At 42.5% G+C, this 16,494-nt stretch overlaps 1 protein-coding gene across 2 annotated transcripts in view; it reads right to left on the reverse strand.

The window, feature by feature from the left end:
• The window catches only part of TBC1D22A (TBC1 domain family member 22A), a 280,355-nt gene that overhangs the window by 159,294 nt on the left and 104,567 nt on the right, over positions 1 to 16,494 (reverse strand). For both annotated transcript variants that reach the window (XM_074272072.1, XM_074272071.1), the window contains one exon: positions 16,270 to 16,384. In XM_074272072.1, the coding sequence (XP_074128173.1) occupies positions 16,270 to 16,384 (115 nt within the window). The remainder of the gene's footprint in view (positions 1 to 16,269; positions 16,385 to 16,494) is intronic.

Below are 16,494 nucleotides of genomic sequence, written 5' to 3' on the forward strand. Positions count from 1 at the left end.
AAAAAGAAAAAGGACCCACATGTACAGAAATATTGATAGCAGCTCTTTTTGTGGCAGCAAAGAATGAGAAATTGAGGGGATGTCCATCAATTGGGGAATGGCTGACAAGTTGTGGTATATGATTGTGACGTAATATGACTGTGAGCAGATGGATTTCAGAAAAACCTTGAAAGATTGATGTAAACAGTTATTAAATGAAGTAAACAAGACCAGGAAAACACTCTACTGTGCGATGGTCAACTCTGATAGACTTTGCTCTTCAAAGCAATGCAGGTATCCAAGACAATTCCAAAAGACTCATGATAGAAAAATCTAGAGAATCTAGATTCTCTAGACTCACATCTAGAAAAAGAACTAAGAAGTCTGTATGCAGATAAAAACATACTATGATCACTTTTTTGTTTTTCTTTTCCCCTCTCATGGTTTTTCCCTTTTGTTCTGATTCTTCTTTCACAACATGACAAATGTGGAAATATGTCTTAAATGATTGTACATGTCTAACCTATATCAGATTGCTTGTGGGGAGAAAAGGAAGGGAGGAAGAAAAAAAATTGGAACTCAAAATCTTATAGAAGTAAATACTGAAAACTATCTTTACATGAACTTGGAAGAAAATAAAATACTTATATTAAGTGGGGGGAAGAAAGAAGCAGCTCAAAAACTTCCCTCTTACATGATAAAGCCTCTACAGCTGCTATTGTGCTTCCCCCCAAAATAACTTGTACTTAATTATTTTGTGTATCTTTGTATAGTCGTTTGATACTAATGCTGAACATGTTTACATATATTTAATATATATTATATAATAAGCACATATATATGCGTGTATATACACATGTAAAATTATATATACTTTGTATGTGTCCCCCCATTAAAATGTCAGCTCCTCAGTTCTGAACTTTATATTTATATCCCCAGTACCCAGTACATAGTAGGTGCTTTATAAACCCTTGTTGGCCAACTGATTCACATGCTTTTCAAAAGTACTGGAAATGCACTTGATGAAAATTCAATAATTCTCTCTCATTCAAGGTATACACAGAACAAGAAATGTATTAATTCTTTAATATATGTTAATTGACAAAGTGAAAAGGTTAAGTTTCTCAATTTCAAATTCTATTATCTCTTTTCCCACAGGTCCGATCCAAGAGAAATTAAAACGATCCATCATGTGGAATTTTTTCTCTCTATCTCAAAAGAAAAGAGAAAACTCACTTGCAGATTTTGTTAACTAGAAAACAAATCAAATTCTCCTATTCACCTTTCCCTGAATATAGTCTTTTCTTTCAAAAATAAAAGCAGGAACAAGAAAGACAGTTTCTTCATTCTGCAAATATCTTTTTGAAACAAAGCAGGCAGCCAATCTCCAGCAAATTTAAAACCAAGAAGTGAAAAGACTTTAATTGACAATAACAACATATTTAAAGGTTCAAAGATTTTTAAATGCATTCAATCAGTATCAAATAATTGCTTCCTGAAAAATAAAATGGACCTAATGCAGTTGCTGAGCATAAAAAGAATTCATTTCTTCTCTATTTTTCCATTAATACTCTTTCTGGCTTCAGCAAACAAATGCCACACTCATTATTCTGCCTTTCCCACACATGATAATCTATACATTTGAAGTCTCTGTTCTGATTCTGATTTTTTTTTTTTTTTTTTTTTTTTTTTTTTTTTTTTTTTTTACTTTTGTCCTCTAGATCCTCTTAAGGTGACCTAAAACCTATGTCAAGAGAAAGAAACAAATCAATTCCTGTTGCCTCCTAGCCTGGGGTTTCACCATGTTCTCTCAATTCCTCCATCTCAGAAAGAAGGGACTCATCAATCCCAACAATGGAGATCTCAAGGGAAGTGGGACCAAGGTCCAGGTCAAATAGTCACCTCACTCCAGAGCATATTTCTCTCCTCATCACTCCGTTCATTGCAATGAATTTTCTCTTCCTTCAGAGTCCTCGGACTAACACCTAAAGTCAGGGTTCTGACCTATACTCAATCTTTTCTCCTGCTGTCCTCATGACTCATGGCCCACTTCAGTTCCCATGGCCCACTATCTGTCCAAATATGGTTAATGGACCTTTCAGTGAAGTCTCTTACTACCCTCAAATACAAATCAGCTCCTAATCTTCATAAAGAAATTAATTTGTCCTCATCTACAACTCTGAAACAAAGTTATCTTTGACAAACAATTCATTTTTCCTGGTAATTCATTCACCCTTAAGGAAAAATTTCCTAAGTAATTAAATTGATTTTTTATTTCTATTTAGGACACGCTTGCACTTAGAACAGCAAAATAATAAATAGCACATTTTCTCAGCAAGGACACCTTAGGGAAGCTGGCAATCTAAGGGTTATGGCAAGATGCATGACAGAAAAAGATTGCTTAAGATAAGTCTTGCCGGACTCCAACGCCCAGCTTGTATCATCCTTCTTACTAATTGACATATGCTGTATATATTATATTCTGAAGGATTTCTTGGACAATTTCTGCATCCAAAAAAGCTGTTAAATATTTATGGACCTTAAATCCTTCTTGCAAACTATTCAATTCTCGTTATTAAAAGGAGAACACAGATGCATGACATTTTATAATACATCCAAATAACCTAGAGAATGTGCCTTCAAAAGCTCTCTCAAATCACCCATTGCACAGTCACTAGAAGTTCTGATAAGGGACCAAAAGCAACATGACAATCTCCATCACTTTGGGTCAGATAATTCTGTCGAATCTGTCTTCCTCTAAAAAAAAAAGAGCAAAGGCATTTTTAAAATAAGAAGTGGATAATATACGACCGGACTTTGCTAAGTATTGCTGACCTGGGTTTATCCCTCCCTTCTTCTTTCTTCTTTGTGACAATGAGTACTTCTTGGGCACCAAGGCAAGACAGGATGGGAGTTTATTCCAACATAAGGTGATATGAAAATAAAATCATAGATTTTATTTTTTTCCCCTGAGGCAATTGGGGTTTAGTGACTTGCCCAGAAGCACACAGCCAGGAAGTGTTGTGTCTCATTTGAACTCAGGTCCTCCTGACTTCACGGCTGGTACTCTATCTACTGCGCCATCTAGCTGTTCCTTTTTTTCTATTTTTTGAAGAATGCTTTATTGGAAGTCTAGCAGCAGAAACTCAAATGGACTTTCTGTGGTAATGTTCTAAGGAGGATTCAGGAGAGTGTAGCGATTTCTTACTCACATATGAATGAAAAGAAACAACTTCTAAGGCTCTTTCCAATACCTGAGGTTCTTCAATATCTCTACCACTCAAATACCTATAGAAATACATAGTTCAAGGAAGAAAAGGGTAAAAATGATACACGAGATGAATCTCAACCATGTGGCCCTAGCACATCTCTCCAGCTTTATTTCCCAATGAGCTGTCCAAGGCCTTTGGCCCTTTTGACCACCCCATTCTTCCTAGATACTCTCTTCTTCAGTGGCTTTAGAAAACCTTGATTCTGGTTCTCCTTCCACCTCTTTGATTGCACCTTTTCAAGTCTCCCCTGTAGGAACACTACATACAACCAAACACCCTGCAAAGGCATCCCTCTAAGACTCTGTTCTTCTCCTTTTTGCTCTAGCCTAGCTAATTTGGTGATCTCATTAGTTTCTATAAACCCAATTTTCATCTTTATGCAGATGAATCAAAACTAACACCTCAGGCCCTAAACTTTCTCTCCCAATTTCCAGTGCCTACTTAGATGCTACCTGAATATTCTGTAGGATACACAGTAACACCAAAAAAAAAAAAAAAAAAAAAAAAAAAAAAAAAAATTGAAATAATGTTAGTGGGGATGTGGCAAAGCTGGCAAATGGATGGTCTATAAAGTGTTCTGACCAATTTGTTTCACCTTGCGATTATGAAAGAAAAGTGACTGTTCTCCGTGCCCTTGATCCAGCAACCCGCTCTCAGACATACACAGAAAGTCAGAGACAAAAATATTCATAGCAGGAAAAAAGTCACAGCATCACAAGAGTATCATTTTCATCAATTAGGTGATTTTAAAATCTGTTGGTTTATTGGCAAATGTCCGTGCAAAGTAGTTAATTTCCTTTAGTTCCTCTGTTAGGAATTCTCTCGTTGGTTTATTTAATTCTGGCAATCTGGCAAACATTAATTTGGATTTTACCAGTTACTCCTTGTTGCTTTCCCCACCCAAAAGACTTCTACTCTCTACTTTTATTTATCCATTTTGTTTTTTTTCCTTTCAATTTTTTTAATTTCTTTTTTAATTTTCAAAAATTATATTATGGTATTTAGTCAAGGCTTTTAGGTTTTTTTAGTAACACATTCAATTTATTGATCTGACCCTTATGTTTTTTGTTGATGAAAATGTAGACAAATTTTCCTTTATTATTATTTTTATTTCATTCCCCCCACCCAAAAAAAAAAAAAAAAAGTTTGCTACATGGTTTCATTTTGTTTATGTTTGTTTGTTTTTTTTTTAATAAAATTATCAGTTGCTTCTATAATTTGCTTTAAAGGTAAATAATAATCTTGACACACCAGTTCTTTAGAATTAAATGATTTAGCATCCATTTGAGTTGGAAATCTTAAAAGATCTTTATTTATTTCAATATTTATTGAATTTTGATTCTATATGTTTAATATTTCTGCTCTTTTCCATTTGTTTTATAGGCTCTTCTGCCCACAATAATTAATTTTTGTAAAGTTGCCTTGCACAGTTAAAATATGTTTATTTCTTTCAATTCCCATTCAATAACTGCCAGAAACATATATCTAACTTCTTAAATCCTATTCAGAGCCTACTGTTTTTGTTGTTGTTGGATTTGACTATATCTGGGAGCTGCAAAATAAGATTGCCAACTATCATGGTTTTATTTTCTCTTTTTCCTAATAATCAACTTTTCCTTCAAGTAAGAAGATACTACATGTCATTTAATAGATACATATCATTCCCTCCCTCTCCCTGCACACACACACACACACACACACACACACACACACACACACACACACACACACGCACGCACAATTATTTCATTTTGTAAGGTAAAATAAAATTAAAAATAATTTATTTTTCCTGTTTCTGTCTCTTAACTATCCTCTTTCTATCATTTTCTTATCTGAAATCATGAATGCTTTTTTGAGTTTACCTAAAGTATTATAAATTGTACTCTAACCCTTTATTTTAACTACATGTGATTTTGTTGTTGTTGTTGTTCCAGGTGTATTTCTTGTAAATAGCCTTGTTTCAGTTTCATTTTGTTGTGTAATCCATCCTGTAGCCCTTCCTTTCATGAAGAAAGTCCTCTCATTCACATCCACAGTTGTGATTTTTAATTGTGCATCCCCCTTCATTATATCCTCTTATATTATTCCTATTTCTTTATTCCCTGAGCTCCTCTTTAAACAAGAAAGTGGTGAGAAGTAATGGGATCAATCCAAATGGCCTACACCCAAGTTGATCTGATTCTATTCTACTGCCTCCTATCATCTCATACGTCAAGCAATGGTTCTGACCCATTCTTTCTGTCCCTCTCACTTCTCTCAAGTTGAAATTTGTTTGCTCATAACTACTCTCTCCTTCTTAAGCCCTCTTGAACCTTCTTCTTGGCTCTATGTGTCCCTCTTGAGTTTAGTGTAGGTTTTCCTTTTATTTTCTACACTAAATTCTTGTGCACACATGTATGTATGTGTGATTTTGTGTGTGTGTGTGTGTGTGTGTGTGTGTGTGTGTGTGTGTTCATTTGTCTGGTCAAATGAATGATGTGGTACCCACTTGTCCCTCCCCCTTTTCCCAGTCTAGGGATGGACTGGTCGTTTTTGCGTGGAGCTCACCTCACCATCTCACGTTCCCGATGTTCCTTCCCATTTCCAACTCACTTGTGGCTGTGCTATGAATACTGGCCAGTGGAGGGGCCTCTTTAATCAGGCTGGGCCAGGGTGGTCTTCGGAGCCATCTGAAGTTTCTCAGTTCAGAACGCTGGAGAATTCAGTCCCCAGTGGGGACTTTCTAAGTAGGGCATTGCCCACTCATGCCCTATATTTCTAGGTCAGAGCCTTATAGATTTCCAACCCCACTGAAGCTCCACATCACAGGACTTCATGCCGCCTACATAACTGGGAGTTGTAGGCTTCCGTTACCTACAGCATCTCCACTTAGGGTGCTAACAGCCTCCCACTCTGTTGACCTGACCTAGCCCTGGCTACCTGGCAAGACCCCTTTGCCAATGCCAGCTCCTCTGATCTAAATGAAAGAGTTTATATTTTCTCTTTGAGTTTCTTGATTTTTTGCTCAGTTTGGTGCTCTTTTGAGTATCCTTCTAGAGTATAGGTGTGTGAGCTGGGTTCTTCTACAACCTTGATCAGAAGGTCTAATTCTCTGAGATCTGCCCCCAGCCATCATTTCCAGCTTTCTTTCTCTATTCCAATACACTTTAACTAGGCTTTAGGCAAACTCCACAGTCCTTTTTTTTTTTTTTTTTTTTTTTTTTTTTTTGAGGCAGGGGTTAAGTGACTTGCCCAGGGTCACACAGCTAGTAAGTGTTAAGTGTCTGAAGCCATATTTGAACTCAGGTCCTCCTGAATTCAGGGCTGGTGCTCTATGCACTGCACCACCTAGCTGCCCCTCTACAGTCCCTCTTAATCCTGACCCAAGCTCTTGTTGGATGGACCTCTCAGCCTGATTTGGAAGCATACTACTTTCCGGCATGTGTGTATAATGTTTGATTTTCTACCTTCTGTGTACAGGACATTCATTTTGCCAACTAAAGGCAGTGTAATGTTCACAAGCAGTGAGGAAAAAAATATTCCTCGAATAGATAAAAAGCTACCTTTCTAAAGGCTTGCGATGCTACTTTCCAGAAGATACAGTGAGAGAGAGACAGAGACAAAGAAAGGAGAGACAGAAAGACGTGTTTGTGAGACTTTCTCTGACAAAATATAAACCCTGATATAATCTCACTTGCATTTCTTTTTTACAAACCCATTGAACTCTTCTTTTCAACTGGAAAAATCACCCATTTGTATCACAAAGCACTCACTTTATCCTACTTTTAATTCCCTCCCCTACTATTTCTGAGGTGGGTTTTTTTTTTAACTGATTTTTCAGTTTCAGTAGGCTTCTTTCTGATTACTGTTTCAAATAGGGAAATCATCATCTCAAAATTAATCTGTTTCCAAAATGTGGCCTTGGGGAAGCTCTTCCCAGAAGGGAAATTGTCCTGGGTGAAGCAATAAAATCCTGGAAATAGGAAGGTAGAACAGACTGCCTTATTCTGTACCAAACTTCACCTAGGCCCAGATTCGCACCAGAGACGACAGCTCGTACAAGTAGTCACTCTGCCTCTCTGTGAAATCCTCCAGTGATAGAATGTTTTACTACCCATGCAATCTAGTCCTTTTTCTTTTTTTTAACTTTCTTTTTTTTTCCTTGATAGTCCAATTGTCATGAAATTTCTTCTTTATTTAAGTTCAATCTGTCACTCTAATCCGCCCTTGTTGTTCCTAGTTCTGACTTGCAGCCAAGCTCAGTAACAATCATTGTTGCCCCTCAGCACTAGAGTGCCCAGGTTGGCAAAGTGCTTTCAGAATAAGCCAAACCCCTGTTCCACAAGCCCCATTGACCGTTCTTCTACATTTCTGTTAGCTTTGATCACAAGAGGTCAAGTGTATTAGTTAGTGTTGCTCCCAGATCTGAGGCTACAGCTGCCATTCTGGCCTGGCGCTCTCTTAGGAGCAGCAATTCAATGGAGCCCAGCTGCCATCGTCAACTAGAGACCAATGAGGGGCTCAGGGCATCTCCTCCAGGGAATGGTCACTCAAGGTCCTGGTAAAGTTAAATAAAGGTCTCTCTTCAACAAAGTTGCCCCACGGTTGCCAGGCACAGGAAGGCAGAGACTCACTAGATGGCTTCCATTTCCCAGACTCCTGTGGACAGCTTGGCTAGCAGAGCGTAAGTCAGGCGCTCAGGAAGTAGGGATCTCTGTCAGGCTCTGGACAAGAGCTGTCAGCCCATAGCTCCTGCTCCCCGGTCGGTTCTCATGCAGAAGAAAGAACAGCTGAAAAGGAAGCTGGCAGCTCTCTTATGGATGGAGGGCCGCCCTAACAGACCCCCAAGCTGACAAGACAAAGGGTTCCTGCCCTCGCCTCCTACACTAACGCACCCACAGAGTAAGGGGCCTTTCAAATTATAGCTTGGTGATGTTTTGTTTGGTTTTTAAATCTGCTAGTTCTGGGTCATTTATTCTGATCAAGTCTATAAGCTATGTGAGAACATTCCTCTTCAAAATACTCTCTAGGGCAAGAGTAACAGGCATTTTGTTAGCTGTTTAACACTCTTGCAGTGACTTTCCAGAGAAAACAGGTTTGCTTTAGCTTTTAACTTTATTTAATTGAATGGAAAGGCACTGAGAGAACAGCCACAAGTCTTCAGTTTAATGGAATCACTGGCGGCTCCTAATCAGAATCAGCTGCCACCGGGTTCTGATTCCAAGGCCCAGGCGGTCCAGACTCAAGCGGGAGAGAGAATGGGCCAGTGGAAGCGGAAGGGCAATGCCCTGGCAGACGGAGGCATTTCAGCAGACAACAGGGCTCTGAACAAAAAATGCTCCCTCTGGCTTCCCACTGGCCCATGCCATCCTCACCTCCATCAGAACTGCCTAGAGACGGCTGTCCCATATCCTGTATTTGGGATTACTTTCTTCTGAGGAAGAGGATGGACTCCAGGGTGTTTCTAAAGAAATGACTTTGAGTTTGCCCTAGATTCCATTCCAGGGGCCCCCCTACAAAGGGGCTGTCCAGGCAGCTCTGTGAGTGCCCTCAAGCTGTGACTTGCAGCACCCTAGAAAGGAGCAGACGGTGAGAGGGCAGCAGACCCGGAGGCAGAGGGAGGAAGCAAGCTGAAACCTCAGGGCTGTGTGACTTGTGCTTCCTGTTCTCTCCTATAGAAATGAGGTGAAGCCCCTTGAGGTTAGAACTGTGGTCTCAGGAAAAAAGGGCCACCACCCAACAGCCGGGTTTTGTGTGCTTGCTGGTTTTTTCAGGGATGTTGTACTGGTCACAGCCTGGAATCTCATAATCTCAGAAAAACTAAAACCAATGTTGATCCAAAAGGCAGACGGGAGAGGGGGAGGCACGTTATCAAGCAGGACTTGGGTAAGGTGAGACACTGCCAAGGACTAAAATGAGCTGCGTGCGCAGTTCTGGGACGTTCCCCATGGCAGCCTCCAGAAGAGTCTCCCTGCTTCCGGCCTTTCCTCCACAAGGCCTGAATCAGGTGCACAGTCTGGCCACAGTAGCTGGCCTCTGGCTCACCTGCTCACAAATCCAGCATTCCAGGTTTCCCAGGCCCCACTAGTCTCCAGGCTCCCAGGCCTCCCTGCTGGTCCCTCAACAAGACTCCATCTTCCTCCTCCAAGCTTTCATTGGCCATCCCCCACACCTTCAATTCCCATCCTCTTCTCCCACAGGCTCCCCGGCCTCCTTCAGGCCCAGCTTTCGGGTCCTGCCATCTGCAATAAGCCTTCCCCATTCCCCTTCATGCCAGTGTTCTCCTGGGGAGTTCACCCCCATTTGTTCTGTCGGTGACTTGTTTGAATGCAGTTATGGGTGTGCTGTCTCCCACGTTGGACCGTGGCTGTTTTCTGCCGTTAGCTGCATCCCCAGAGTTCCTCAGCATAGTGCCTGGCACAGGACACACATCAGCAAAGACCTAACGGATACTCCTAGATTTCAGTTTCATTTTAAAACTATACATGTATTTGGAAAAATTAAAGGCTATTAAAAAAAAAAAAGAAGAAGAAGAAAGAAGAAAGAAGAAAGAAGAAGAAGAAGAAAGAAGAAAGAAGAAAGAAGAAAGAAGAAAGAAGAAAGAAGAAAGAAGAAAGAAGAAAGAAGAAAGAAAGAAGAAAGAAGAAAGAAGAAAGAAGAAAGAAGAAAGAAGAAAGAAGAAAGAAGAAGAAGAAGAAGAAGAAGAAGAAGAAGAAGAAGAAGAAGAAGAAGAAGAAGAAGAAGAAGAAGAAGAAGAAGAAGAAGAAGAAGAAGAAGAAGAAGAAGAAGAAGAAGAAGAAGAAGAAGAAGAAGAAGAAGAAGAAGAAGAAGAAGAAGAAGAAGAAGAAGAAGAAGAAGAAGAAGAAGAAGAAGAAGAAGAAGAAGAAGAAGAAGAAGAAGAAGAAGAAGAAGAAGAAGAAGAAGAAGAAGAAGAAGAAGAAGAAGAAGAAGAAGAAGAAGAAGAAGAAGAAGAAGAAGAAGAAGAAGAAGAAGAAGAAGAAGAAGAAGAAGAAGAAGAAGAAGAAGAAGAAGAAGAAGAAGAAGTAGTAGTAGTAGTAGTAGTAGTAGTGGATAACAAAAAAAAGTGTCTAGCCTGGTGAACCCTATGCAGGCCCTATGCAGCTCTATCACCCAATACCCCAGTCATGGGATCCTGACAAGGCTTGACCAGAGCCTAGTTTATTCCCACTCCATGGAGATCCCTCTCTCTCGGTCATCTCATCATTTCCCAGGAGGTCCAGAGGGCAAAGAACATCCACACTTGGATCTTCAGCATCATCCTTCCTGAAGCATGATTCTCCAACATTCCCTGCTGAAATCTGGGCTAAGCCGCCTGGCCCAGTCCCATGAAGGAGCAAGGTGAGGAGTCCCTTCAAGGTCACAGGAGGCATGGTGGCAAAAATGAGATGGGCACCCGGGATCTCCGAGGCAGGATTCAGGGACTTTTCTCAAGGTTGCAGCCTTTCTGTACCCTGCGTGCATCTTATTTCCATATCCCAAGAAGATGAGCAGGTTTCACTTTTAAGCCGTCCTGGTTTTTGGTGAGGACAGCCCTGGGCCACTGGTCCCTCAGCTTTGGCTTCGTGCCAGTGCCACTGGTTCCCACCTCCAGCTCTCCCTCAGCCAGCTCTTGTTCTCCATTCCAGTGCCTGTCAACCCCAGCTCAGCTCGTTATCATCCCTCCCTTGGTTATCATCCTCCTCCCTGGTTACCCTGCCTGGGAACAAGGCTCCCCCAGGAGCCAAAGCTCTAACCCAACCACCCCTGGTTATGGATCCTTGTGCCCTTACAAAAACAGACTCGCTCTTCAGCTCGGCACAATCTGGCCTCTCCCCTCTCTCAGTCTTTACCCATGTCACTTCCCTCAAGCTCTTCCCCAGTTTTAATACTCATCTTACTGGGATCTGAACTGACCGCCCCCGCCCCAGCCAACTTTGAGCCTCCTCTTAGAATCCCTGCTGCCTTCAAGGAAAAGGGCTGGTCGTCTCTCCCATGCAAGCCATTGTTCACCCTGACATTTTTACGGGTCCCCCTTCCTCCATTTATTTTGCCTCAGAATTATTTCTCTATTTGTGGAAACTCTCCCAAAAGAAGGAAAACTCATTGAGGGCAAGAACTGTTTAATTTGCTTTCCTCTGGATGCCCAAACCAACACAATTCCTGCCTTACTTAGAACAGGCTTCATAACTCTGTGGAAACAGTCACATTTCTGGGCTGGATCAGCCGTTATATTCCAGTTTTCCTTGAGGAGGGGACTAATCTCAATGACTATCTTAGATCTTAATAAACAGGCTAGCTAAATGCTAAATAAAAATGAAATGCTAATGAAGATCAGGAACAAAGGTAAATCCAGGTATTCCGGCATTGCCTAATGAGGTATCCAGCCGCCCAGGGCACAAGATTATTATTGCAAGTCATCCTTCCGGTCTAAGTGCACAGAAGGTCCACTGAGAAAGCTTTCCCATTTCACAAATGCATAATGCTTTTATGAACAAGAGAATCTTATCTGTCAGTAGAACAGAAAAAAAACAATGGGAACATCTACTCAGCCAAACAGAAAGTGAATGAAAAGCAAACAAGGACAGTTACAACAAAAGCTTTAGAAAAGTCTCATTTATCAAGCTGAGCACCCCAGAGCTTTCCTCTCCTTCCCTGTCATTCAAACTTTAATTTACAGCGGATAATGGAAAGGCCCCTCTGAAATCCAATGAGCAGGGATGCTCAGCAGGAGCTGTCCTTGGTCCTTCCAAGTCACATGGATGGACTCTCACCAGTTACAGTCAAGACAACTCCAGGAGGGGGCCGTCTTCAAGGACCAAAGGCCAGAACACTCTCTCAGAAAAAAAAATCTCCATTTTAAGTCACCGACGGATCGAAAAGAATATTTGCTCAGGGTAAGCCGGAGAGGGGCCATTCAACTTCCATATTTACCTTTAGAAGTAACTTATAAAATATACTAATTTTTTATAACTGCCATCAACTAGAGCTAGAGATCCCTCCAAAGCAGAGTCTAAGTCAGACACCTCATAAAAAACATCAGCAGCCACTTGCCTAAAGAACTGGTCTAGATGGTTTCTGCATTTCCAGGGCCCAAATCCTGCTGCTACCTAAAACATTTCCCCTTGACCTTGTTGGCGCAATGGGCTATATTCTCGCCTTCCCATTCCGTAACCATATTGGTGCTCATATCAAAGAGATTCTAACGGCGTCACTTTGGGAAGGTAAGCTGATTAGGATGGTCTCAAGCGGCCTATCGTTGCTTTTCTGGCAAATGCTACAAAGAAGAACTAAGGGGCTAGATCCTCCAATCTGCCACACGATTCAGGCTGTTATGCCCTAAACCAGTGCCAAGTAGGGGCTCTCTCAAAGAGGGAAGAAATGCCTGCAGAGAGGGAGGTAAGCCTTGCCTCCCCTGGCACTATCTAAGGCAGTTCTCTGGAGCTCTCCACTCTCCAGAGGGGCAGCAGCTTCTCAGCAGGCTCCCTTCTCCAGGGAGGCAGCTCAGCGCTTCCAACAATCAATCACAGATCACCAGACACTTTCAAGTACTTCTCCAGCTGGGATACCCTTTCCACTCTTAAGCAGGAGGGACCGCACAATGAAGAACTAATTCTATGTGTTCTGGGCAGAACTCAGTCACGCTACGACCAGAAGGCTCCTCGGTGGCCCGAGGCGGCAGCAGCCAAGGTGACCCACACACAGCTGACCATTCTGAGAATTGGAATATCAAATCTATAAAATTCAACTCTTCAAACAATTAACAATGCCATCACTTGATCTCGGGGTGTCTAACTTCGGTTTTCCTCATCACTGCTTCCCCTGATAGGAATCTGATCATGCTCTTTAGGAATCAGGGAGATGACAACTCCTGAGGGCTGCTTTCTGAGGCTCGTCTGTCTGATCTCAGCATGTGACATGGGCACTAAAAGAGCCCTTGTGGATTGACGAATTGGCTGCTTGGTCCACCTTCTGGAAGTGTCAGGAAAGCACCAGATGCAGCCTCTTTCTGATCCAATGGGCGCAAAATCAAATTGACTCTCCCTTCTTTGAGCTGAGAGGGAGGTTAGAACAGGGGCTGTTAGAGCTGGGAGAGATCTGGGAGAAAGCTTAGAACAGGGGCTGTCAGAGCTGGGAGAGAGCTAGGAGAGAGCTTAGAACAGGGGATGTCAGAGCTGGGAGAGAGCTTAGAACAGGGGATGTCAGAGCTGGGAGGGGGCTTAGAACAGGGGATGTCAGAGCTGGGAGGAAGCTTAGAACAGGGGATGTCAGAGCTGAGAGGAAGCTTAGAACAGGGGATGTCAGAGCTGGGAGAGAGCTTAGAACAGGGGATGTCAGAGCTGAGAGGAAGCTTAGAACAGGGGATGTCAGAGCTGAGAGGAAGCTTAGAACAGGGGATGTCAGAGCTGGGAGAGAGCTTAGAACAGGGGATGTCAGATCTGGGAGAGAGCTTAGAACAGGGGATGTCAGAGCTGAGAGGAAGCTTAGAACAGGGGATGTCAGAGCTGAGAGGAAGCTTAGAACAGGGGATGTCAGAGCTGGGAGAGAGCTTAGAACAGGAGATGTCAGAGCTGAGAGGAAGCTTAGAACAGGGGATGTCAGAGCTGAGAGGAAGCTTAGAACAGGGGATGTCAGAGCTGGGAGAGAGCTTAGAACAGGGGATGTCAGATCTGGGAGAGAGCTTAGAACAGGGGATGTCAGAGCTGAGAGGAAGCTTAGAACAGGGGATGTCAGAGCTGAGAGGAAGCTTAGAACAGGGGATGTCAGAGCTGGGAGAGAGCTTAGAACAGGGGATGTCAGAGCTGGGAGGGGGCTTAGAACAGGGGATGTCAGAGCTGGGAGGGGGCTTAGAACAGGGGATGTCAGGGCTGGGAGGGAGCTTAGAACAGGAGATGTCAGAGCTGAGAGGAAGCTTAGAACAGGGGATGTCAGAGCTGGGAGGAAGCTTAGAAAAGGAGATGTCAGGGCTGGGAGGGAGTTTGCAATTCCTACAGCATCATAGTCCTTGTCTTATGGGATTTGGATTTGTTCTTTCTTAACAGAGATGGGAGTCTATCCCTGATGTGCTCAGGACCACCCACAAGTGGAGAGAGAAGCTATCTCCCTAGTCTGGGTCTTCTGAGTCCAAAGCCAAGGTTGCTTCCCATGCCCCATAGTCCTTTGCCTATGCCTTAATCCTTAATTTCCTGGAAATTCAACTATCCTAAATACTACCTTCCACTTACATTCTGAAGAGCTGAAACTTACTGGAAAAAGAGCCAGAATTAAACTATGTAAGGCAAGAAAATGAACTTAGCAAAATATGAGAACACAAACAAGTCATCTCCCGGTCAATTTGAACAAATGAGAAAAACCGAACAGCTTCATGAAGCCCGGGATTAACTTTGCTGGTATCATCCGCATGAGAACATGTGACTCTGCTGCATTCTTGAAAGCCAAGGTCAAGATTGGAAAACCATCCATCCTACTAAATCAGTCAACTAGAAGAGAGAGTAATGTGTTTTATCCAGATTTTATAAAATGCTATCTATATATATTTCACTTGGTTTTGAATAATGCAGGCCACACGGAGAGGGCACAAGAAGCTATTTAGGGCAAATTGGAAAATCCATCTTGTAGAACATCCATTTTATCATCCCGATTTCTTTTTTCTTCCACCGGACAATTAGTAACACAGTCATGTTCTCCCTATCCCGTCCTGCTGCTATCCTGGCGATGCATTAACGACCACTTGGGTCTTGCAATGTAAGTTGGTGGTAAAGTAGTTAAGACCAACTTATTTACCACATTAATTAAATGGTCTATTTAACATGGAATATCAATTCTCTAATCACATCTCAGTTGAATTTCTTATTTCAATTAACAACTCCAAAGTCTACCAACAGAGATCCTACTGTTCTAGGATCATTAAGAACATTTTCATTATCTGTCAAATGAGGGAGCGAGATGCAGAAATCGCCAGCGCTCTCAGGAGTAGCCTCTACCCTACTTAAGAGATGATTAGGGACAAAGCAGCAGTGGCTCTCATTAGTTGCCTAGCAATGAAAAGCCCTCCTCCGAGGAGGCAAGGAGTGGAAACAAAGTGAGAGGTGGTGCAGGGAAGAGGATTTCAGCCACTCAAGGGTAATCTGTCCTCTATTAAATGTAATCAATCTAGCTTATGACAAGAATGACAATTGGATGCCACGCAGAAATTAAATCGGTAAAACACACAATAGCAAAACCAAAGCTGCTCCCCCCCAGGCCCGGTGAGGAACTGCCATCGAACGGCATCGGCAAAAGGTGGTGAGGAGTTGGGGTGGATCGATAACTGCTTAAATTTGAGTGTTAAAAGGCCAGACTTTGGTGTTTGAGGCCTTCCTGTCTGTCCCTCCGTGGCCTGCTCTTCTCAGTGCAGAATACGGGCAAGCAAAAGCCTGCGTACGAGCAGGGAAAGGGACAACACTGACCTGGGGTTCAAGTGCGAAAGCCGCCATGACAGCCAAAGTCAAACAGGTCAAATGACCAAGCTGAGAGCCCTAAGACCTTCAGGTAGAGACCTGAGAGGAAATCAGAGTCACCATTCAAGAGATCAATTGTGGTGCATCATGGAGACTGGATTGTCTAGCAAAAATGAACGCTACCGAGGAGGCTGATTATAAGAGTTTAAAAAGTGCTGATTAAAGTGTTCTGGAGCCAAGGAGCTCAAAGAAACACCCTATCGTGATTATGCTTTTTAGAAACCTATTTGGATGTCCTCTCGTGCCTAAATCTTATCTATTTGCTTTGAAAAAAGACAAAAGTCAGTTCCTAGACCACCCTTTTGAGCAAGGACGCCAACAGCGGTTAGAGGAAACATTTATAAATATTTACTGTCTTTTGTGTCTGTAAGAACCCAAAACTGCGTCAGCCCAGAAAGCTTGGCAGAAAGTCCTCTAAGCCACCAGAAATGGCAGTCTGTGGCTGAGCCCAGGACCACGGGTGCTCCCACCCCCCCCCAAGGAAGGCAAGCCCGCTTCCACGCTGGAGCATTAGCCAGACCTCCCTTATGACACATGCTTACCGATGTGCTCACAAATGAAGACCACAAAGAAGGGGGTGACAAGGTCGTTGATCCCCTGGACGTAGCCGCTGGCAGGGTGACGGATAGCCCAGATAAACAAGATTCTCTCAAAAATCTGAAACAGAATAAACAGACAAGAGGAGGGTGAGGAACAAGTGAACCCTGGCCATGAATCCAACTCCACAGTGCATTGATGCTAATTCCAATTAATTAGAAACAGAGATA

This window comes from Sminthopsis crassicaudata, chromosome 5, assembly GCF_048593235.1.
Source record: "Sminthopsis crassicaudata isolate SCR6 chromosome 5, ASM4859323v1, whole genome shotgun sequence".
NCBI classification, from domain to species: domain Eukaryota; kingdom Metazoa; phylum Chordata; class Mammalia; order Dasyuromorphia; family Dasyuridae; genus Sminthopsis; species Sminthopsis crassicaudata.